Source organism: Mya arenaria, chromosome 6 (genome assembly GCF_026914265.1).
Source record: "Mya arenaria isolate MELC-2E11 chromosome 6, ASM2691426v1".
Taxonomy (NCBI): Eukaryota; Metazoa; Mollusca; class Bivalvia; order Myida; family Myidae; genus Mya; species Mya arenaria.
In genome coordinates, this window is record NC_069127.1 from 8,361,422 (window position 1) to 8,383,224 (window position 21,803).

The following is a 21,803-nucleotide window of genomic DNA, read 5'->3' on the forward strand; positions in this document are numbered from 1 at the left end:
AGCCTTTACCACTGTACCATCCAGCCTTTACCACTGTACCATCCAGCCTTTACCATCCAGCCTTTACCACTGTACCATTCAGCCTTTACCACTGTACCATCCAGCCTTTACCATATAGCCTTTACCATGGTACCATCCAGCCTTTACCACTGTACCATCCAGCCTTTACCATCCAGCCTTTACCACTGTACCATCCAGCCTTTACCATATAGCCTTTACCATTGTACCATCCAGCCTTTACCAGTGTACCATCCAGCCTTTACCATATAGCCTTTACCATTGTACCATCCAGCCTTTACCAGTGTACCATCCAGCCTTTACCATATAGCCTTTACCATGGTACCATTCAGCCTTTACCACTGTACCATCTGGTCTTTACAATCTAGCCTTCACCATTTTACCATCCAACCTTTACCACTGCACCATCCAGCCTTTACATCCAGCCTTTACCAGTGTTCCACCCACCCTTTACCACTGTACCATTCAGCCTTCATTTTACTATCCAGCCTTTACCATCCATCTTGTTACATTTCCAGATCCCGCAGGATCCGCTCAGAGCCTACCATTTACTGCCAACATTAGTGAGGAGCAGAATGCAGTATCTGTTGTGATTTCCAGGCAACTTGATCCCAAAATGAGAAACAGTTACATTCTCACTCTAAAGGTTTGAACTGCAGGCTTATTTTGAGTAATGACATTTGCTTCCAATGAAATGCAAATTGGGTAATGTAATCACATTTGGTTTTGTTGAACACAAAAAACAGTAGTGGCTGTGTGGAATGACAAACTCAGTGCTATTTTTTAGCAGCAATTTGTACAAAACTGGTTTGGTTTTGGCCAAAGTTAGCCAAAATATGATTGATTTGTCAATTTATTTCCAATTTTTGCTATTTACCAATCAAATCATTATAAATGCACATGGGCCAAAAGATTGCCTTTGGAAAACTTCAAAGTTTTATAAATTTTGGTATGATACATGTATACAAGAAGTTGAAATAAACTTGAGGCTGAAACCCTCAATTGCTATGTTATTATAACTACTATTTTATTAATTATTTAGGTAACGGATAGTGTTGGCGCTGCAAGTTCCCTCACGCTCAACATTACTATTACGGACATCAACTCTGCTCCAACATGTCCAAACGGCCCCATTTCTGCTAGTGCTAGTGTTAATGATGGCATTGGGTATGAAGTTGCCCGCGTCGCGTGCACTGACGCTGATTTTACAGCTGTATTTTCGTCTCTCACATACAGCCTAAGTGGGGACGCCAATGTCATAAGTATGATATTAATCATATTGTTCAGAACTTTGTTAAAGTTCAAGGCGTTGATAACATTATCATTGTTAAGTTTCAAATCTTTATTGCTCTGGACATTTCATGGATACACTTGTGATCCGCAGTATTTCTAAAAAGATTTGAGACAGCTGTTTCAGCTGTACTTGATTTTTTTCAAATATATAAGCACAAAACAAGCTATTTCACCTTTTAAAGCTGCACTCTCACAGATTTACCGTTTTGACAACTTTTTTTATTTTTTGTCTTGGAATGAGCCAATTTTTGCATTAATATCTTCAATCGAGTGATATAAGACTGCTGACAAAAGATCAGTCCGCAGATTTTCATATTTCCGTTCGAAAATTAATGTTTTATGGCTTAACTAACGGTTTAAGAAAAATGGCTCATTCCAAGACAAAAAAAAAAAATGTCAAAACGGTAAATCTGTGAGAGTGCAGCTTTAAAGCTAACAACGATGATATTAATAACATTGTGAACTTTTACAAAGTTTTGAATAATTGGCCAAATGAAAGATGGATGTTTCAAGATCACAAACAGCCTGTTATTGTAGAACTTTTTCACATTTTTGCTATTGAAGGATTTATAATTGATTACATTGATGTAACATAAGGTCATTAAAGTAATTTCTCAAACAATACTTCACTTAATTTAAAAAAGTGACTTAATTAATATATTGTCACAAATTTATGCCCCCACTTTTATTCTTAAGGTTATTTCAATGTGAATGAGGCTGGGTCTGTTCAGCTTGCAAAATCACTATCGGACATAACAATGTCAGACACAACCTTAACATTTGACGTCGTGGCAGCAGATGGCGGAGGATTATCGTCATCCGTCACCATCAACTTGGAAGTCAACAGTGAGTCAACTCAATACCAATGTTGCTTAAAGTAGTTTATAAATTTGCCTTGCCCAACAGTAGTTTGTGATTTAGTTGCCCACAGGCCATTGGAGATTTCTCCGGGAGATTGTTGCATATTGGCAAGCAGCAACCAGTTGTTTTAACCTTTAATTAAAAACAAGGTGAGGGACTGAAGAAAGATAAAATTCTACGATATTTTATTAATATGTGTGTTCCACTTTCAGATTCTTTCCCGCCCACATGTGCCAACAGTGTTTACGATTTCTTGTCAACTAAAGCCGAAGATATTCTTGCAAATGTGTGCTTTGACGTAGCAACTGCCTGCTCCGATCCCGTCAAGGGAGAGACACTGACGTATGCCATCTCTTCCGGTAATGGTACAGAGTTCTTCACGCTCAACAGCGATGCTACAGCTACCACGGGAAACAAAATCTCGCTCTGTACTCTGAAGGCGCTGAAAAACCACTATGGAATATATGTGGTAGGTGCTGTTTAAATGAATTGGATTCAATAATGATGTTAAATTTAGATATGAACATCACTCAGGGTTAATTAAGTTAATTAAAGATGTACTAGACCTGTGATTTATATCTGTGAGTCACTGGGTACAAGCAGCTACAGTTTATGATTTTGTAAACATATAGTTTATAAGAACAGTGTTAAATAAAAAATACTTTGATTATTTCATCCAGCTAAATGGTGCAGTGAGCTCAAGTTACGGTGAGCGCATCTTTCATGTCACAATCACGGTGAGTGACGTCAATGATCCGCCAACATTCATAAACACACCCTTTGCTGTCCAGACTCCCGAAAACACCTCCATCGGTAACACAATATTGGTAGTCAGCGCCACTGACCCAGACTCCGGTCAACTTGGATCTGTGACGTATTATTCACAAGGTCAGTGCAGGCCATATTAAAAACTGTAGCATTGAATAAAATGTGATTGCATTTGAAGATATTTGTGATGCAATGATGAGCTAAGGTCATTTGTATATATGTATTCCTTGTTTCCTGCAGGACTTGATGTCTCCCAACTATTCGCTCTCAACTCCAACACGGGGGCAATCACCCTGACAAACTCTCTGGATGCTGACACGGCAGCAGACAACACTTATATCTTTACTGTCACGGTATGTGTTAAACAATTTATTCATAATCCTAATTAAGATGTCATTATTGGGAGGCTAAAACTTTAATCTTGGCCACGATGGAAAAAACGTTCAAATTTCTTGATGCTACTTGGTATATATGTTCCAGAGAATTTCACACATGTATTGCAAGGCGGTTAAGTTTCTACTGACTCAACCAAAACTATTTTTAAAGTTTGCATCAGCATTTTTTACCTCTATACAGTGGGTTTAAAATCCAGATTCTACATGGCATTGAATTTGAATAATTACCTGCCATTGTACGTTCCACAGGCCATCGATGGAGCTCCCTCATCCCTTGAAGCCACAGCTACTGTCACAATTGAGGTGGTGGACATCAATGACAAGGTACCCTCATGCAGCCAGATGACACCCACAGTGAATGTAGACCTGCTAGCCCCTGTGGGATTTGTAGTGACGGCCCTACAGTGCACAGATGGTGACCGCTCACCAGCCTTCCGACAGATAGAGTACACACTCCTGTCACCAGCACAAGGTAGGATGCCTAAAGATTGGGTATTTTACCGAGGTGAAAGCGCAAAAGTTCTAAGAAATGTTTCTACTTTAAATGTCACTTAATACTGTATTACATTTCAATCCTACAATATATAAAGCAAGGGTAATGCACATCTGAATGCACACCTGAACACTTATTGCATTTATAGTGAATGTCACATTTCAACAAAAATAGCCAACACCCTTTAACTATTCTCTAGGTTTTGCTGTCAACCAGACTGGTCATGTAACGCTGAGTTCGTCATTACCTCGCGATGTCACTTCTTATGTGGTTAGGGTGAAAGTCCGCGACTCCAACAAAGCAAACGACCCAGCCTTCAGTGTGGAAGTTGTGATTACAGTGGCCGTGAACAGTAAATGAAATGTCTACTCATTTATAAGCAGTTTTAATGGCAACAACCAAACAGTTTATTTATATCCTATAACTTCAATATCTGGTAGTTCTTAGTGTAGTAACATGTGAATTGTAGGCAAATAATCAAGGTTAATGTTTATATCAGTCAAATCATACCCAAAGACATATAAGTATCAGGTTTTTAGTTAAAAAAAATTAAAGATAATAAAAGGCAAAAACAGATATCACAAAGAACTTAAAATTACACTTTTTAACCATCAGCTGAGTTTGGCCCTGTTTGCACACCGGCCGCCATTACCAAGGTGCTTCCTGAGAATGCTGTGGTTGGTTCGTGCCTGGACAATGAGCTCACATGCACCGACCCGACCAGTGTGTCGGTGACTCTGGTTGCCCAGACGGGGTCAGCCCTCGGGCTTCTAGAGATTCGCAGCCACTCCTCCACAGGACAGATGGGCCTCAATGCCTGCATCAAGTCCAGTCTGAGAAACCAGTTTGGACAATATGAGGTCAGTGGTCTACATGTGTTGTTGGTTTCATGCATTGATTTTAGACTTCAATATTCGGTCCATTGTTAGATACTCTTTTAAGAGTATTTTTATTCTATTCTTTCTTTTAATTTCTTATTTATGCAGCTGGTAGGAACAGTCTCTAATGGTCTAGCAAACTCGACAATTACGTGGAAGCTAACAGTGACCAACATTAACGATGCGCCAGTGTTCTCTAGCGCCCTTTATAACATAACTGTGGATGAGAACATGCCTGCAGACACCAACAAAGCACTTCTTGTGCTCGAAGTTAAAGACCCGGATGATGGTCAGGGAAATCCGGATTTTGAGCTGAAGGAAGTTCGAGCTCAGTGTAAGAGCCATGACTTTTTTTTAGCGTTTGAAAGGCATTTGCTTGCTGGTTACAAATATGTCAAATAAACCACTTAATATATATTTTTAATATTGAAAAACAATATGCAGTTTGTACATTTGATCTGTATTTCAACTGAAAGGCAATGTGAAGAATATGTTGAAGTGTCCAAAATGCATGTTTTTAATAATTTTTCGTAATAATGATTTTATTTTTGTCTATACAGTACTCATAAACCATTTTAAGTGACACAAAAAATAATAATTTGGGGAGTCGGCAGGCTTCCAATGATCCCATACCTCAGTATCGCAAACCTTGAGGCATTGAACTGGAATTTATAAGAAATATACATGAATGGTAGAAGCTAGCAAATATTAAAATCCCATGATAGCTTGTATTCTCCAAAATCAATAACAAAATATAAATAATATATATACCTTCTTTTAGTGACAAACAATGCTGATTTCAAGGACGCAATGTCTGGTGCCATTTTGTTTTTCCCGTCGGTCCGTTCCTTCTTCACGACTGTGACCCTGGATGCAACCATCCGGAATTTGTTCCTTTACAATGTTACTGTATGTATTTAATTCATATTATGTATTTAAAATCATAACAAAGAGATCAAAGTTATTGAATTAAATAAACATTGCATTTATTGGATTGTGCTGATTAACTGGAATCATTCCAATAAAATCGATATTCTCAACTCTCCTCCACCCTACGTCGTCCCTTCCACCAACAGGCTACTGACGGTCTAGGGAAAAGCACAGAGACAAGGGTGGAAATCCATGTGCGTGACCTGAACTCCGCCCCTTCCTGCAACCCTGTCAACTACCAGGCTACCACCGATATCCTTGCTGCTCCCGGCCACGTCCTTCAGTCGCTCACTTGCACAGATGGCGATAGAGACCCTGATAACATTCGTCTGAACTATAACATCACATCTGGTGACCAGAGTAAGTTTATATTTATGACAATGATTTCAATTAAAAACAAATCAAGTTGTTCTATGAAACATATTAATTTGTGCATACATATTCAATATATATAATCATAACTGTGTTAATTTGCATCGTACAATGATTCCACATTGACTGATAGTCGATCATATATGGATCTGTTCACAAAATGCCACCCATTATTTTCCCTTCAATGCAAAAAAAACCAATGAGCAAATAGAATCAGAATGCTGATACTTCTCAAGATGAATAATGATATATATAGAAGATGTTATGAAATGTTGCTTTTCTGACATCTTGTATCAGGTCAGGTTGGGTGTGTTATCACGTATCCATGCATCGGATGCACCAAACGAGACGTTATACAGGTCGTCAGAAAAGCATTAAAAAGCCTTTATAATATACGTCCTTTCAATGATTAATTACTTGTTTTATCGTACTGTATGCTGTTTTATTCAATGAACCTGCATTTAGCCTTTACATTTCTTAGATTTTCCATTCCAGAAAGATGTCATAATTCCATCACATTTATAACTAAGTGCATGTTCTTGATTATAAACATAAATCAGCTCTTCAGTTATTTCAGAATAGCTGTGGGATATGGAAAGGCATGTGATGAATTTGTTTTTATTTGTTGATAGATAACTATTTCAATATGACGTCATCTGGTGATGTTATTGTTAGCCAAAATTTGCCACGTACGAAGCTGTACGGGACAGGAAGTACAACCCTTCAGGTGCGAGTGGAAGATTATGGATCACCCCGGCTAGGGACTTCTGTCAGCGTCTATATATCTGTTAACAGTAGGTGACCAATGTTGTTAGCATTAAAAATAGAAAGCCATCCAATTTAAAAGTGTTGTGCAAGTAATTGGGATGCCAAATGAGATCTTGAAATAAGTGGCCAGATAATTTCTTCATTTTACAAAGCTATTTGTATAAAGCTATCATTACGTACAGATTAACTCTAAATAACTATGGTAGATGACCAAGGTTCTTATATGATGTGTATGTATCTATTTTCAGACGTGATTGGGGCGGAGTGCACAGTGGGGGTTACACCCCCGGATATCTGGGTGCAGGGGAAGTGTGTTGACATCACCATGGACTGTACTGATCCCACAACTACCTCCAACAAGTACGTTAAAGAATAATTGATCTGCTCTGGTGGGTTATATGATTATAAAAATTCTTTTTTGGTTACAGCTTCCTGGGCACTGCCATACTCGGCACACTTGTATCTCTTCTTTACTTAGCTCTGAAGTCTTAAGAAGTCATTTGTTTTAACTTTATTTATTTTACAACAATTGTGAACAAAGTAGTATTAACTTATACTAAGAAACTCTCATTGGCAAGATGTTCAGCAAGAGTGTAATCTTGTGTTCTGAGGGAAATTGGAGAACACAGAGTAAACCCACTTGTCCGGCTTGGTGACCACATACTTAATTCACATGTACCTAGGCCAAGAATCGCTCCCAGGTAGGCTTGGTGAGAAGCATGTGCACTAACCACTGTGCCAACTGGACAACCAGATGTCCTTGGGTTAGGATTACAAACAACCTCAAGTCAAAGTCCACACTCAAACAAGCACTTTTATTACATTACAAGAATATTTTTACTCCTTTCGTTTTACAATATATAATGTGAATAATTGTAAAATTTTGATAAGTAATATATATAAAAAAAATTGAAGGAAAGTTAAAGTGAAATATGACCCTTGAGTCTGAACTCAGACTTGAGACCACTCCTAATCATGGCCCTTGAGTCTGAACTCAGACTTGAGACCACTCCTAATTATGGCCCTTGAGTCTGAACTCAGACTTGAGACCACTCCTAATCATGACCCTTGAGACTGAACTCAGACTTGAGACCACTCATAATCATGACCCTTGAGTCTGAACTCAGACTTGAGACCACTCCTAATCATGACCCTTGAGTCTGAACTCAGACTTGAGACCACTCCTAATCATGACCCTTGAGTCTGAGCTCAGACTTGAGACCACTCCTAATCATGACCCTTGAGTCTGAACTCAGACTTGAGACCACTCATAATCATGACCCTTGAGTCTGAACTCAGACTTGAGACCACTCATAATCATGACCCTTTGAGTCTGAACTCAGACTTGAGACCACTCATAATCATGACCCTTTGAGTCTGAACTCAGACTTGAGACCACTCCTAATCATGACCCTTGAGTCTGAACTCAGACTTGAGACCACTCCTAATCATGACCCTAGGATTTGATTTCCAGACCTCCAGTTTGGTTGATGAGACAAGTGGATTACAGAAGGAAAGCAACATAAATTAAGACAGTCACAACGCTGTTGTAAAAAAAAAGGGAAATAACTGTCAATTTCTGCTGCCTTTGTTGATTTCCAGCACATTTCACTGGTTTTTTTTCTGCACAATCACTTTAGAATGGTCAGACCTATGGCCATGAATCTTCTTATGAAGGTTGATTCACTAGTTGGCTTTTCTTTTCTTTTAAAGGTGGGAGATTGGGGAATCAGTAGATAAAAGGTGAAGGTCATGGTCTCTTATGAAAACATTGTCCGCAGCTCAGCTCAAACTTTTAATCTTTAGTTTCTTTAAAAAATTGTGCATTTTCAAATAATCAGTACATTTCTTGTTTAATCGTATACATTTTTTATGATGCCTGAGAGCAGAGCATAAGTTGCCACTTTGTCTCTCCTTCTGTGTGTCACACCTTAATGTCAGGAGAAAACCTACTGATGGCATTGCAATTAAACTTGGAATATAGATAGATAGCAATGAGAGGAATTGCACACAAGAACCATAATCATATCATGCATATTTGTTAAGTTATCTTCACTTAACCAACTTTTTCATAATTGGTGCTTGTTCGGGCCATAACTTCATAACTACTGGTGGGATTCAAAGTAAAAATTTGTATGTTGATAGATGGCAATGAGAGGAAGGGCAGTGCTGAAGATCTATAATCCAAGCATGCATATTTATTAAGTAATCTCCCTTTAACCATTTCTTTTATAGTTGGTGCTTTCAAACCCTTGTGCAGAGAATAACTGCTGATGGGATTGAAATAATACTTGGTATAAAGATTGATATCAATGAGAGGAAAGGCAGTGCACATGAACCATAATCCTATCATGCATATTAATTAATTTATTAATTTATCTTCCCTTAATCATTTTTCATGATTGGTGCTTGTCTAGGGCCATTTTTTGGAAAATACTAAAGGGATTGAATTGAAACATGAAATGGAGATAGATGACAATAAGAGATAGTGCATCACCCAAGAACCATACTCCTGACCTGCATATTTTAGTTATCTCCCCTGAAACGTCCCTCATCTGATGACTTTTGAAAATTGGAGTTTGTCCAGGCCATATCTGTGATATCTGTGAATATTAATTGCTGCTTTTTTATTTAATTTCTTGAAATTTACTTTAAAATTTAATTCACAAACCTGTCCACATCTTTTCATGTAATGAATATTTCCTGCTTGTGTATAATAATTCTACAACCATTTACCTTCTAGTGGCCCATTGTATTACAAGTGCTGCCTTTTCATTGAAAATTGGCATATTGGGAGCATCCATCGCTTCCAGTGATATTCTTGTCTGACAAAGTGGCACCCAGGGGGATTATGTTTGACAAACATCAATTGTTTTCTGTAAGAAGATTGTTTTACCTTTTCAGTATTGTTTATGTTGCTATTTCAGTCACCTTACGTATGAATCATCCGGGAATATAACACTCGGGTTTACAGTTCCAGTCATCGCGCAGAATCGATTATCCACTTGCTACGAACTCACCACTAGTGGAAAATATGAGGTATTTCACTCTAGCTGTTCAGTGAGGTTACTAGCTGCACAGTGAGGTATTTAACTTGAGCTGTGTAATGAGATATTTAGCTGCACTGTGTGGTATTTAGCTCTAGCTATTCAGTGAGATATATAACTGTATAAAGAGATATTAAGCTCTAGCTGTTCACTGAGGTTTCTAATGCACAGTGAGGTTTTCAGCTCTAGCTGTTCAGTGAGGTATCTAGCTGCACAGTCAGGTATTTAGCTCTAGCTGTTCAGTGAGGTAGACACTGTATAATAGATATTTAGCTCTAGCTGTTCAGTGAAGTATCTAGCTGCACAGTGGGGTATTTAGCTCTAGCTGTTCAGTGAGGTATACAGCTGTATAAAGAGGTATTTAGCTTTAGCAGTTCAGCGAGTTATCAAGCTGCACACTAAAATATCAAGCTGCACAATAAGATATTTACCTCAAGATGTTCAGTGAGCTGCATAGCGAGGTATCTATCTGTATAAAGAGGTATTTAGCTTTTGCTGTTCAGTGAGGTATATAGCTGCACAGTGAGGTATCTATCTGTATAAAGAGGTATTTAGCTATTGCTGTTCAGTGAGGTATATAGCTGCATAGTGAGGTATCTATCTGTATAAAGAGGTATTTAGCTATTGCTGTTCAGTGAGGTATATAGCTGCACAGTGAGGCATCTATCTGTATAAAGAGGTATTTAGCTATTGCTTTTCAGTGAGGTCTCTTGCTTTATAATGAGATATTTAACTCTAGCTGTTTGGTGAGGTATCAAGCTGCACAGTGAGGTATCTAGCTGTATAATGAGGTATATAGCTCTAGCTGTTAAGTGAAGTTTCAAGTTGTACAATAAGGTATTTGGCTCTAGCTGTTCAGTGAGGTATCTAGCTGCACAGTGAGGTATCTAGTTGTATAATGAGGTATTTAGCTCTAGCTGTTAAGTGAGGTATCTGGATGCATATTAGGGTATATAGCTGTAAAATGAGGTATTAAGCTAAAGGTGTTCAGTGAGGTATCGAGTTGTACAATAAGGTATTTAGCTCTAGCTATTCAGTGCGGTATCAAGCTGCTCAATGAGGTATTTAGCTCTAGCTGTTCAGTGATGTTTGAAGCTTCACAATGAGGTGTTTAGCTCTTGATGTTCAGTGAGGTATTTAGCTGTATAATGAGCTATCTAGCTGTAAACAACTATAAAGATGTTCAATAAGCAATTTGGCAGTATGTAGCTTCACAGTAAGGTATTTAACTGTAAACTAAGTTATCTAGCTGAACAGTGAGGTATTTAGCTGTACACTAAGGTATCTACCTGTACAGTGAGGTATCTAGCTTTAAAGTGGGGTATTTAACTGTACTCTAAGGTATCTAGCTGAACAGTGAGGTATTAAGCTGTATATTAAGGTATCTAGTTGTACTGTGAGGTATTTAACTGTACACTAAGCTATCTAGTTGCATAGTGAGGTATTTAACTGTACACTAAGCTATCTAGTTGCATAGTGAGGTATTTAACTGTACACTAAGCTATCTAGTTGTACTGTGAGGTATTTAACTGTACACTAAGGTATCTAGTTCTAGTTGTACAGTGAGGTATTAAGCTGTACACTAAGGTTTCTAGCTGTACAGTGAGGTATCTAGTTGTACAATGAGGTATTTAGCTGTACACTAAGGTTTCTAGCTGTACACTAAGGTATCTAGTTGTATAGTGAGGTTTCTAGCTGTACACTAAGGTTTCTAGCTGTACACTATGGTATCTAGTTGTACACCAAGGTATCTAGCTGTACACTTAGATTTATAGCTGTACAGTGAGGTGTCAAGTTGAACGTTGAAGTTATAATGTAGCTGTACATCTTACTAACCTTATCTAACTGTACACTGAGCTTTCTAGCTGTATACTAAATCATCTAACTGTTTACTTATCTATCTAGCTGTACACTGAGCTATCAAGTTGCAAGTTGTATAATGTGTATACTGACCTATCTAACTGTACACTGAGCTATCTATCTGTACACTGACCTATCTTGCTGTACACTAAGCTATCTTGCTGTGCACTAAGCTATCTTGCTGTACACTGAGCTGTTTAACTACACTGAGCTTTCTATCTGTACACTAAAGTATATAGCTGTACACTAAGCTATCTTGCTGTACACCAAGCTATCTAGCTGTGCACAGAGCTATCTAACTGTGCTTTGAGCTTTATAGCTGTACACTGAGCTATCAAGCTATACACTGAACTATCTATATGTACATTGATGTATGTCTTTTGTGTATCTAGTTGAGCAGTTAGGTTTCTGGAGGTTGTAAGCTATATATTGAGGTTATAATGGGTTCATTGAGATATCTAGCTGTACTTCTATTTTACTTATTAGAGGTCATATATGCAATTCAGATTGTCATTGATGTGTACAATGGGCTGACCAAGGCAAGATTTCGGGAGATTATTGAGGTGAGCTACGCCCAGGCAACGCCTGTGTTTGGGGCCTCAAAGTACATTACTGACATTAATGAGACGGCAGTTGCAAACGTCGAAGTGTTTAAGGTGACAGCGACTTCTGCAAACCTGATTGGACAGATTGTATACAGAATTACAGGTGCGAATTTAACTTAAATGTTAAGAAGCTTTGCTTCTAAATGTTTTTGTTTTTTGCCCTATTAATTGATTCTTAACAATATTGTATGTTGTTTTATAACTTTGTAAATTTTTCTCTATAAGGTTTTAAAGGTAAAAGTGTGTTAATATACAAATTTTCATTTACAGTTAAATATATTTATGTTTAATGTATTACCCTTTTTTGAAATATAAATATTATTTGTTACGAGTCCAACTTATTTGAACAGAGGGAACCCCTGCTGGTGACTGGGGAAACTATTTTGCTCTAGACAGCTCTACAGGCACCATTTCAGCCACCAAGGACCTGCAGCCCCTCGCCAACCTTGTGTACAGCCTCACTGTGGTGGTTCGTATGCTTCTTATTATACTATATTTATAGAAAATAGTTCAATTCTTTAATTTGAGAGAAATGGAAGGAATAGACTGTATCACTGCAGAAATGGATTGTTATTCAGTTTAGTCAGTTATAAACTAGATCTGTTCTGGTTTTCCGAAAACAAAAAAAAATATTTCATTACTCAAGTATAAGTTGTAACTTTCCATTATTGTTTTTAACACCGTTAAAAACACCATTCATCCAAATTGATTGTTATATCTGATTTTATTTCATCTTTGTTTTATTAAAATTTTCAGCAATGAACCCAAATCGATATTTAAATTTATCACTATTCAGATGTAAAAATTCTGACCCATTACCAGTGGGCATAGTCGTATACTTAAGACACACATATATTTTATTCTCTAAATGCTGCTATGTCTGTTCAACTATGTTTTTATCACAGGCTGAAGACACAGGATCGAAGTTGTCTTCTGACACAACAGTACAGATAAACATAATCGACATTAATGAACCTCCGACATGCACCACCAAAACTGAAACCATTGATGTAATCAGTGTTGACGCCAGTGTAGGCACAGTTGTCACGGCCATTACCTGTGTTGATGGTGACATCAAGTTGGAGTATAAGACCCTAACTTACCAACTGGATCGTGGTGAGATAACAGGTTTTGTACAGAAAACAAAAAATTGTTAATATAAAATGTACCCATCTTTCTGGATCAAGTGAAATCCCCTAAAACACTGCTTTAAACCATCTGTCTATAATGGTTTGACCTTTACCCCTGATCTTTTCTTAGGTCATCCATTTGGGCAAATGTTTGGGATTTGTGAGCTATGATGATTTCTACATTATTACCTTGATTGAGTTCTTTTTTATCTCACTTCTTGAATGTGCAGTGTATTACATAGAGAATTATCTATGAACTCAATATCACTTCTGAAATCTGATGTGTCTGGTAAGCTAATCCCTTTAAAAATAATATCTTACCCCATTTCCTTACGAGAGTACATCAATCTCTTTTGCTAGGAAATATGATGCAGTTGTTTCGCATGTTTACCAATGATATTGACCTGTTTCAGATTTTTCTTACAATTGTTTTTCATTTTATCAGACTCTTCACCATTTGAACTGATGAATAATGGTACATCAAAGTTGCTGGTGACAAAGGCGCTGCTGGACGTCACGGTTGCAAAATATGACGTGTCCGTGTTGGTAGCAGATGGCGGAGGACTGTCCATTGTAAAAGATATCGCCATAACAGTCAATTGTATGTTTTGACAATAAAATCTGAAGATTCCTGTATAATTTGAGCATTAAAGATATCTTTATTTTTTAAAGTCAACTGTAAATGTACATTTCATCAAATTAAAATTAGAAAATAAACTTTGCCATGGTAAGCAATAAATTTGATAAAGAAATCAATGATTATGGGCAAATCATATACATTTATCAAAATACAATTATGCACATTTTTCTTAAAAACTTAAATTAAATGTCATTTTATATCCTTTTTAGTTATATAAATAAAATTATGTTGGTATCAGTGTAAGATTGCAAAATGTTGCACCTCATGAACACCAAAAGTAAATACTTAACTCACTTGTGAAATGTAGCTTTTAGTCACTCGGTAAAATATATATGAATCTTACAATGAAATGGACAATTATCTTCTATATGTTTCACTAAGTGAGCACGTAAAGCTGTATTTCAGGAGTGGAATATTTAGTTGTGGTACTCATGAAGTGAAATATATAAACACTGAAACAAACCATTTTTCAGGTAATTATATGCCTAAAAGTGATATGAATTAACAGTTATTTGTAGTATGTAAAGAAAAGTGTACCAAATCATATGCAAGCACAACTGAATTTTGGAAATGACATCCTATGACATCCTATGACGTCCTTGAAACTGTGTCATGTGCCTATGAGACTGACGTTTGATTTGGAAGTGAAAAGGGGCGAAAATTTCAAAACAGTGAAAAATATTGTTATTTCACTGTTCAAAATGGTGAAATATCATTTTTATTTCACTGATATATCTCTTTACAAGAAAGCATATAATAAAGCAGATTAATGTTTCGATGCATCAAATCATGTTCATAATATTGAGTGTTTAAAGTACAAAGTTGTTTTTTCAGTGCTTCCCCCACCTGTGATGATCACTGTCAAGGAAGTAGGCTACAACAATGCCATTATCAGCTGGTCTTACGTACGGGAAGACTATGTGAAGGTTACGGGCACCTTCACCATTTCTGTACGTCTGACTGGAGGTGAGAGCACGGACGTCACAATAAGAGCCTCCTTGTCGGCCATGTCACGCTATGAGATCCGGAATCTTCTTCCAGAATCACAGTACACAGTGACCGTAGCAGCGGTGACAGCGTATGGACGTAGCACCTCTCAACAAATCACCATTCAAACAACCGGTAAAGTGCAGAAACAATTTATAATTGAACTATTCAAACCTCCTATGATTGTGGTATTTATAGCTATATTTATTGTTAAATGTGATGCCTTTTCTTAAAACCTAGACATACAATGTACCGGTAGCTTGTTTTTATGGTGTGTGTTTCTTGTTATATGGCATTTGATTACTGTGTCATTAATCTTTAACCATACTTGTACTTGTGCATTATTAGATAACTCTATCACCAACATTATTTATTATTTCACCTTGTGTCTAAGGAATTCACTGTTTATTTTTTCTACTTGTCTACCTTCAGAGGTTCCAGTTTTCACGCACCTGGCGGCCACCGTCCGGTATCTGGCGGCAAATTTCGACCCGAGACTTCGCGACCTGGACTCACAGCTTTATTACGCCACTACCCAGAATGTCCTCTCGCAGGTATGGTGTTCTCACTGTGAGACATATGGTCATCATCAACAACTACCATTGAAGAAAACCCAGGGATTCAATTCGGAAAGCATTCTGACTCTTTTCTCATACAGTTTAAATTGTTGCACCCTTTTAAGGGTATTAAACGTTTGTACAATAGTGTGCATTTCGAATTCCTGATGAACCCATGCTTTTTTAGTATCATTTGGAAAGGTTTATTGTGTATAGATCGAAACTTATACTGTATTAATATTACAGACAATATTTCTGCCCCTTTTTGAGTTGAGAGCTCTGTAAATTGTGAACTCTGCATGATTGAATACTTTACAGTACCTTCTTTTTTGTAGCTGGAGTTTGTTCTCAAGCAGCCACAGTTCAAAGGATTCTACAGTGTCAAGATCATGGGCTTCAGGTAGGAAAGTGGCCATTTTGAAATTAAACAATGCAGGCTATTACTATTACTACTTATTTTTTAATATGTTGATCTTAAGATCAGTTTTGATCTTTTGTTATTGTCGACCTGATAGCTATAAATTGTTCAACAAATTGAATCAAATTTATTCAGGGATTTTTGATGAAATTGGTACAAAAAATATTGACTAACAGAGAGAAGTGTTATAAAATAATTCTAAACAAATGTACTTACTTTTCTTCTTTTTCTACTTTTTGTTGTTGCAAAAAAAAATCCTACTTTCTCTTACTATATTGTAATCAAAGCTTCTATTTTACTTCTTCTGCTTATCTATATTGTATTATGATTTCACATTATTTCTGCCTTCTTATTTCCAAATAGGCCAGCTAACAGCCTGTATGTGGACTTCATAGTGTCGGTGAACCAGAGTGGAAGTGCCACAGAGACACTGCAGTTGCTCAACTCCACAGTGCAGACAGGCTGGCTGGGAAACATCTCTGTAGACTCTACGTACTTTGTGGCTATTATCGGAGGTAAGTGTTATAGGAGTCATTTATTCCTGGTGTTTTTGTGTCTCAGAGATCCTGCATTTGCTCAGCTCCATTGTGCAGACTGGCTGGCTGACAACTCCCTCTTTGGATTCCATGTACCCTGTAAAGTATATTAGTTGCCTTTGTTTGCTGGTGTCAGTGGGCCAGTTAGAAGTTTCGGCTGGCTGGAAAACCTGTCAGTGTATTCTTTATACCCTGTGATCAGCATTTGGCAATGAAGGCATTGTACATTCTTCTAGTTTGCTCACTAAGATTTTTTGCTTGTTTCATTCGAAGATAAGAAAAAAGTCACGTAACATCATAGCCTTGGTGTTGTTGTCAGCTATGGCTGCAATGCCCAATTATCAAGTTACATTGCTGTTTTAAATTAGTTCCCTCCTTGTAACTTTTGTTACTTGAAAGAAAAAACAATCAAACTTCTTGCACTGCTACTAAACTTTTTAGACAAAGAAATACTACTACTAGTATTAATAGTATTGTGATCTAGTATTGTAATCTAGTATCTAGTATTGTTATCTACATGTAGTTGCTTATTTATGGAGAATGAACAAGCAGTATATACGCTACATAATTATACATGTACTTGCTATTCTTCATAAACTATTGTTATGCTTCAAAATTTTATTAAATGAATATTGATCTGCTGTTGAATTGTGACCATTGATATTTTAATAGTTGTATGTTTTATTCTCAGAGGGTTACGTTGATGTGGCCCAGATCTCAGTTACACCATCAGAAGTTTTCAACAACACTGATGTCAAAATTACGTGTCTGTTTAATGCCATTGGTTATCCGTCTAACGCAACCATCACCTATTGGTGGACCTTCAAAGATGTCATGATACAACCCACCAGTCTCTCACGATATTCCATTACAAATTCTGTACCGAATGCATTGATCTACGAAGGAAAGATGTCCATCCTGTCCATAACGCCCATGCTCCGTCAACATGAAGGTGGGAAATATGATACTTTATCAAACTTGACTAAAACAAGAAAAAAATGTTCATCAAAAATGCCAAAAGGAAACATGTCTATGAAGTTAAACAAAAAAAGGATAAATTTACTTCTCAATCAAATGCAAACAAATTTGACTATTGGGGAATGGAAGAAATGAAAAATATTGATAGTCATTCCATTTTTTCTATAAGTCTGAAAGTCATCATTTCTGATAGACATCAGATTTTTTTATCCATGTTAGAGGAAGGTCAGCCCATTAAATTGTATCTGAAATATATTTTTCTATGAAATATTTTGTCATGCAGTATTCAATATGACATTGTATCATAAAAATATAAATGACTTTAAGAAGTGTAAATAAAATACCTAAAATACTTAAAATACTTTTTTGTATGTTGCAAAAAAAGGGTAAAAAAATGAAATGCTACCCGCATCAAAGTGGTAAATGGCGATGATGAAAATCCCCTGGCATGTAAGTCAAATTCTCTGGGAAGAATTTAAAAAAAATGGCATGTATGATCAAAATTCATGCCTTATATTTAATATGTTTAACCTAGTTTTCACATATTGAAAACCTACTTATTAGAATGTGCTATGTCCTTCTTTGGGAGAGCACATGGGCTGATGGGAGGGCCTTCTGCTGTATCAATTACACCTGAAACTGTAGATCTTTAGTATGGGGTAACTTATTGTAACCAAAGATTGTATAGAGTTTATGGAGACTCTTCAGGGGATTACCAGTATATGTTGTATGGGAAGTAAATCAACCTGACAAAAATTGGGATGATTTTTCACTGTGCATTATAGAAATTAGATTTGATTTTCTCTTAACAGGAAAATATGCCTGTCACATACGTGGAGAAAGTGGACAGCAGACAGACTCGGCATCATTAGATGTTGCAGTAATTTCTCAGCCAGTCGTAAGCATCTCACCGCGTGAGGTCACAGTAGACTATGGTAGAGATGTCATCTTAGTGTGTAGAGAAGTTACTCCATACCTGCAACTGCTTTGGTATAAAGATGATGCTGAATTTCAACCATCAGGTAGACTCCAGAATACTTTCAGTGGAACAAATTTAAATATTGATGGGGCTTGAACAAACCGCTGAAGGGGCTTGAACATACCCCTGAAGGGGCTTGAACATACCCCTGAAGGGACTTGAACATACCCCTGAAGGGACTTGAACATACCCCTGATGGGGCTTGAACATACCCCTGATGGGGCTTGAACATACCACTGAAGGGGCTTGAACATACCCCTGATGGGGCTTGAACATACCCCTGATGGGGCTTGAACATACCGCTGAAGGGGCTTGAACATACCCCTGATGGGGCTTGAACATACCGCTGAAGGGGCTTGAACATACCCCTGATGGGTCTTGAACATACCGCTGAAGGGGCTTGAACATACCCCTGAAGGGACTTGAACATACCCCTGATGGGGCTTGAACATACCCCTGATGGGGCTTGAACATACCGCTGAAGGGGCTTGAACATACCCCTGATCGGGCTTGAACATACCGCTGAAGAGGCTTGAACATACCCCTGATGGGGCTTGAACATACCCCTGATGGGGCTTGAACATACCGCTGAAGAGGCTTGAACATACCCCTGATGGGGCTTGAACATACCTCTGAAGGGGCTTGAACATACCCCTGATGGGGCTTGAGCATACTCCTGAAGGGGCTTGAACATTCCCCTGATGGGGCCTGAACCCATGACCCATTGATTAAGAGAAGGACACTTGAACATAAACTTGATTAGGCTTTAACATACTCCTGATGGGGCTTGGACATACCCCTGATCGGGCTTGAGCCCATGACCCTTGAGTAAGGGATCGTCTCTTTACAACTACACTATTCTCACCCTCAACGTAATCATAAAAGTTAATCGACAAATACAAAGTAATTAATAATTTAATCAGATTAAACTTGAATTGTGACTGGGATCCAGATTTGCATGCAATAAAAAAACCATAAATTGACATTCCTTTTCATGATGTATATTTTGTTAGTACTCTGTACATCAACACTATATGGCTTTTTTCTAGATAATGACCTGGATGTTCAAGAATCAAATGCTACATTGACCATACGTAACATACAAGTGAATTCTGTTTATGGCTGTGCTGGACGCAATAAGGCTGGTATCGGTGCAAGGTCAAGGTCGTTTGTCAACGTACGACCAAATGGTAAGTTTAAATATAATTATTGGAGAAACAATGGATAAAAGCATTTCTTGAAAAAAGATCTTAGCTGTGTAATATACCTCAGTATCTTCTTGTATAAGTGTTATCATCTAAGTCAATACTTTGGTAGATGTAATTACATTCACAGAAATAACTACAAAATATCTTTCAAAGGAATAGTTAAATCTGGGCCGTGTCCATACATGTGCTTTTCTGTCTTGCAGCCCTGCAGAGCATTGTTTGCCCACAGACAACTGGAATAAATGGCGCCACATGGCCAGAATCTGCTGCCGGTGCCACAGTCAGAATAAACTGTCCCACGGGATTCACAGGTGGGGTATTCTACGTTTTTAATTGAAGGAAATCTTTCGATGAAGATATTTTCCTCTTTGACTGTTTTATCACGAATCCTTAGGAGCAATGTTATACATTCACTATTGAATATCTCTCCTAGCTAAGAATCCCCGCAGCAATGTTTATACCTGCACTTTTGTAAGTCTCTCCTAGCAACAAACCCTAGGAGCAATACCTATTTTGCAGTGTTGAAAATCTCTCCTAGCTATGAACCCTTGGAGCAATATTTATACCTGCAGTGTTGAGAATCTCTCCTAGCTATGAAAGAGCAATACTTATACCTGCAGTGTTGTAAATCTCTCCTAGCTATGCATCTGAGGAGCAATATTTATACCTGCAGTGTTGAAAATCTCTCCTAGCTATGAATCCTAGGAGCAATATCTATACCTTCAGTGTTGAAAATCTCTCCTAACTACGAATCCTAGGAGCAATATTTATACCTTTAGTGTTGAAAATCTCTCCTAGCTATGAATCCTAGGAGCAATATTTATACCTGCACTGTTGAAAATCTCTCCTAGCTATGAATCCTAGGAGCAATATCTATACCTTCGGTGTTGAGAATCTCTCCTAGCTACGAACCCTAGGAGCAGTGTTTATATCTGCAGTGTTGGAAATCTCTCCTAGCTACGTACCCTAGGAGCAATGTTTATATACATGCAGTGTTGTAAGTCTCTCCTAGCTATGAATCATTTGAGCAATGTTTATAAAAAATAAATGCAAAAACACACAATTTCAAATCTGTTTTGTAACTTTTGTTAGTTTTGATGGTGAATTTGCTGAATTGTATTACTATTTGAAACTGGAAAGTTGTTTACATTTATTTTGTAAATTAATGGAATAAAGATGATTCTTTGTGATTAACTTAAAGCGTTCTCTTAGTCTAAGTCTAAACTCAGAATTGAGACTGTTCCGAATCCCCTGATTTCCAGGTCTTTAAAATCTTTGCAGTTGCTCTTAATCAAATCATTGCTGAAATTTACATTATGTAATGTTATTGCAATAGGTATAAATGCCTTCACTTTTGAAAACCTTACACATTTTTGAAGTAAGGTTATACTGACCTTAGGGTATAAAACCTACAATTTAAGTGAGATAGTTTATGCATTATACCGTTGCATGTTTGAATCCACAGGTGAGGTTTATCGGGTCTGCAATACTGTTGGCTCCTGGGGGCCTCCAATTGACTCCTGCGTGAGCGACTCACTGCAGGACATTGAAAACACGGTAACAATCATGATAAAACTGTACCTTTTAACTAACCTTAACCCTCTATAAGAAATGACAAGGTAATGATCACAGTGTGAGAATCTTTTATCAAATGACACATTTAATACCAAAAATGATGATTTTATTCTTTCATCAGTAAAAAGTTTCGCATTCAGTTGGTAGAAAATGATGCCAACATTACGCTACATTGCACCATTGTTATATAAGAAAAATGTGCAATGGTCATATTACACTTGAAACAAGAAACATCATGTTATAAAATAAGCTACCAGCATTTAAGCCTGTAACCATTTCCTCCATAGGTGACAGACATCCAGGATGGGTCCAGCACAGCAAACCTGACAAACTTACTGGCTGACCTAGATGAGGCCACCTCGGACACTGACCTCTATCAGGGGGAGTTGGAGACTGCACTGACCACACTGGACAATGCTGGACAGCTTGATACTGGCGAAGATGCTGGCAATACAGAGGCCGAGGTATGTAGAATGTTCGTTAAAAAGAGGGAGAATAATTTAAGTC

At 37.5% G+C, this 21,803-nt stretch overlaps 1 protein-coding gene across 9 annotated transcripts in view; it reads left to right on the forward strand.

Moving 5' to 3' along the window:
* Nucleotides 1-21,803, forward strand: part of LOC128238399 (uncharacterized) — a 74,178-nt gene that overhangs the window by 33,024 nt on the left and 19,351 nt on the right. For all 9 annotated transcript variants that reach the window (XM_052954299.1, XM_052954291.1, XM_052954293.1 and 6 more), the window contains 29 exons: nt 537-664; nt 1,061-1,280; nt 2,008-2,157; nt 2,385-2,641; nt 2,853-3,060; nt 3,181-3,293; nt 3,585-3,807; nt 4,028-4,180; nt 4,444-4,688; nt 4,815-5,040; nt 5,488-5,615; nt 5,783-5,996; nt 6,641-6,802; nt 7,025-7,136; nt 9,704-9,815; nt 12,190-12,391; nt 12,639-12,757; nt 13,194-13,404; nt 13,864-14,019; nt 14,893-15,180; nt 15,478-15,599; nt 15,938-16,002; nt 16,384-16,535; nt 17,248-17,508; nt 18,347-18,556; nt 19,563-19,703; nt 19,925-20,032; nt 21,187-21,278; nt 21,584-21,760. In XM_052954299.1, coding sequence (XP_052810259.1) covers nt 537-664; nt 1,061-1,280; nt 2,008-2,157; nt 2,385-2,641; nt 2,853-3,060; nt 3,181-3,293; nt 3,585-3,807; nt 4,028-4,180; nt 4,444-4,688; nt 4,815-5,040; nt 5,488-5,615; nt 5,783-5,996; nt 6,641-6,802; nt 7,025-7,136; nt 9,704-9,815; nt 12,190-12,391; nt 12,639-12,757; nt 13,194-13,404; nt 13,864-14,019; nt 14,893-15,180; nt 15,478-15,599; nt 15,938-16,002; nt 16,384-16,535; nt 17,248-17,508; nt 18,347-18,556; nt 19,563-19,703; nt 19,925-20,032; nt 21,187-21,278; nt 21,584-21,760 — 4,955 coding nt within the window. The remainder of the gene's footprint in view (nt 1-536; nt 665-1,060; nt 1,281-2,007; nt 2,158-2,384; nt 2,642-2,852; nt 3,061-3,180; nt 3,294-3,584; nt 3,808-4,027; nt 4,181-4,443; nt 4,689-4,814; nt 5,041-5,487; nt 5,616-5,782; nt 5,997-6,640; nt 6,803-7,024; nt 7,137-9,703; nt 9,816-12,189; nt 12,392-12,638; nt 12,758-13,193; nt 13,405-13,863; nt 14,020-14,892; nt 15,181-15,477; nt 15,600-15,937; nt 16,003-16,383; nt 16,536-17,247; nt 17,509-18,346; nt 18,557-19,562; nt 19,704-19,924; nt 20,033-21,186; nt 21,279-21,583; nt 21,761-21,803) is intronic.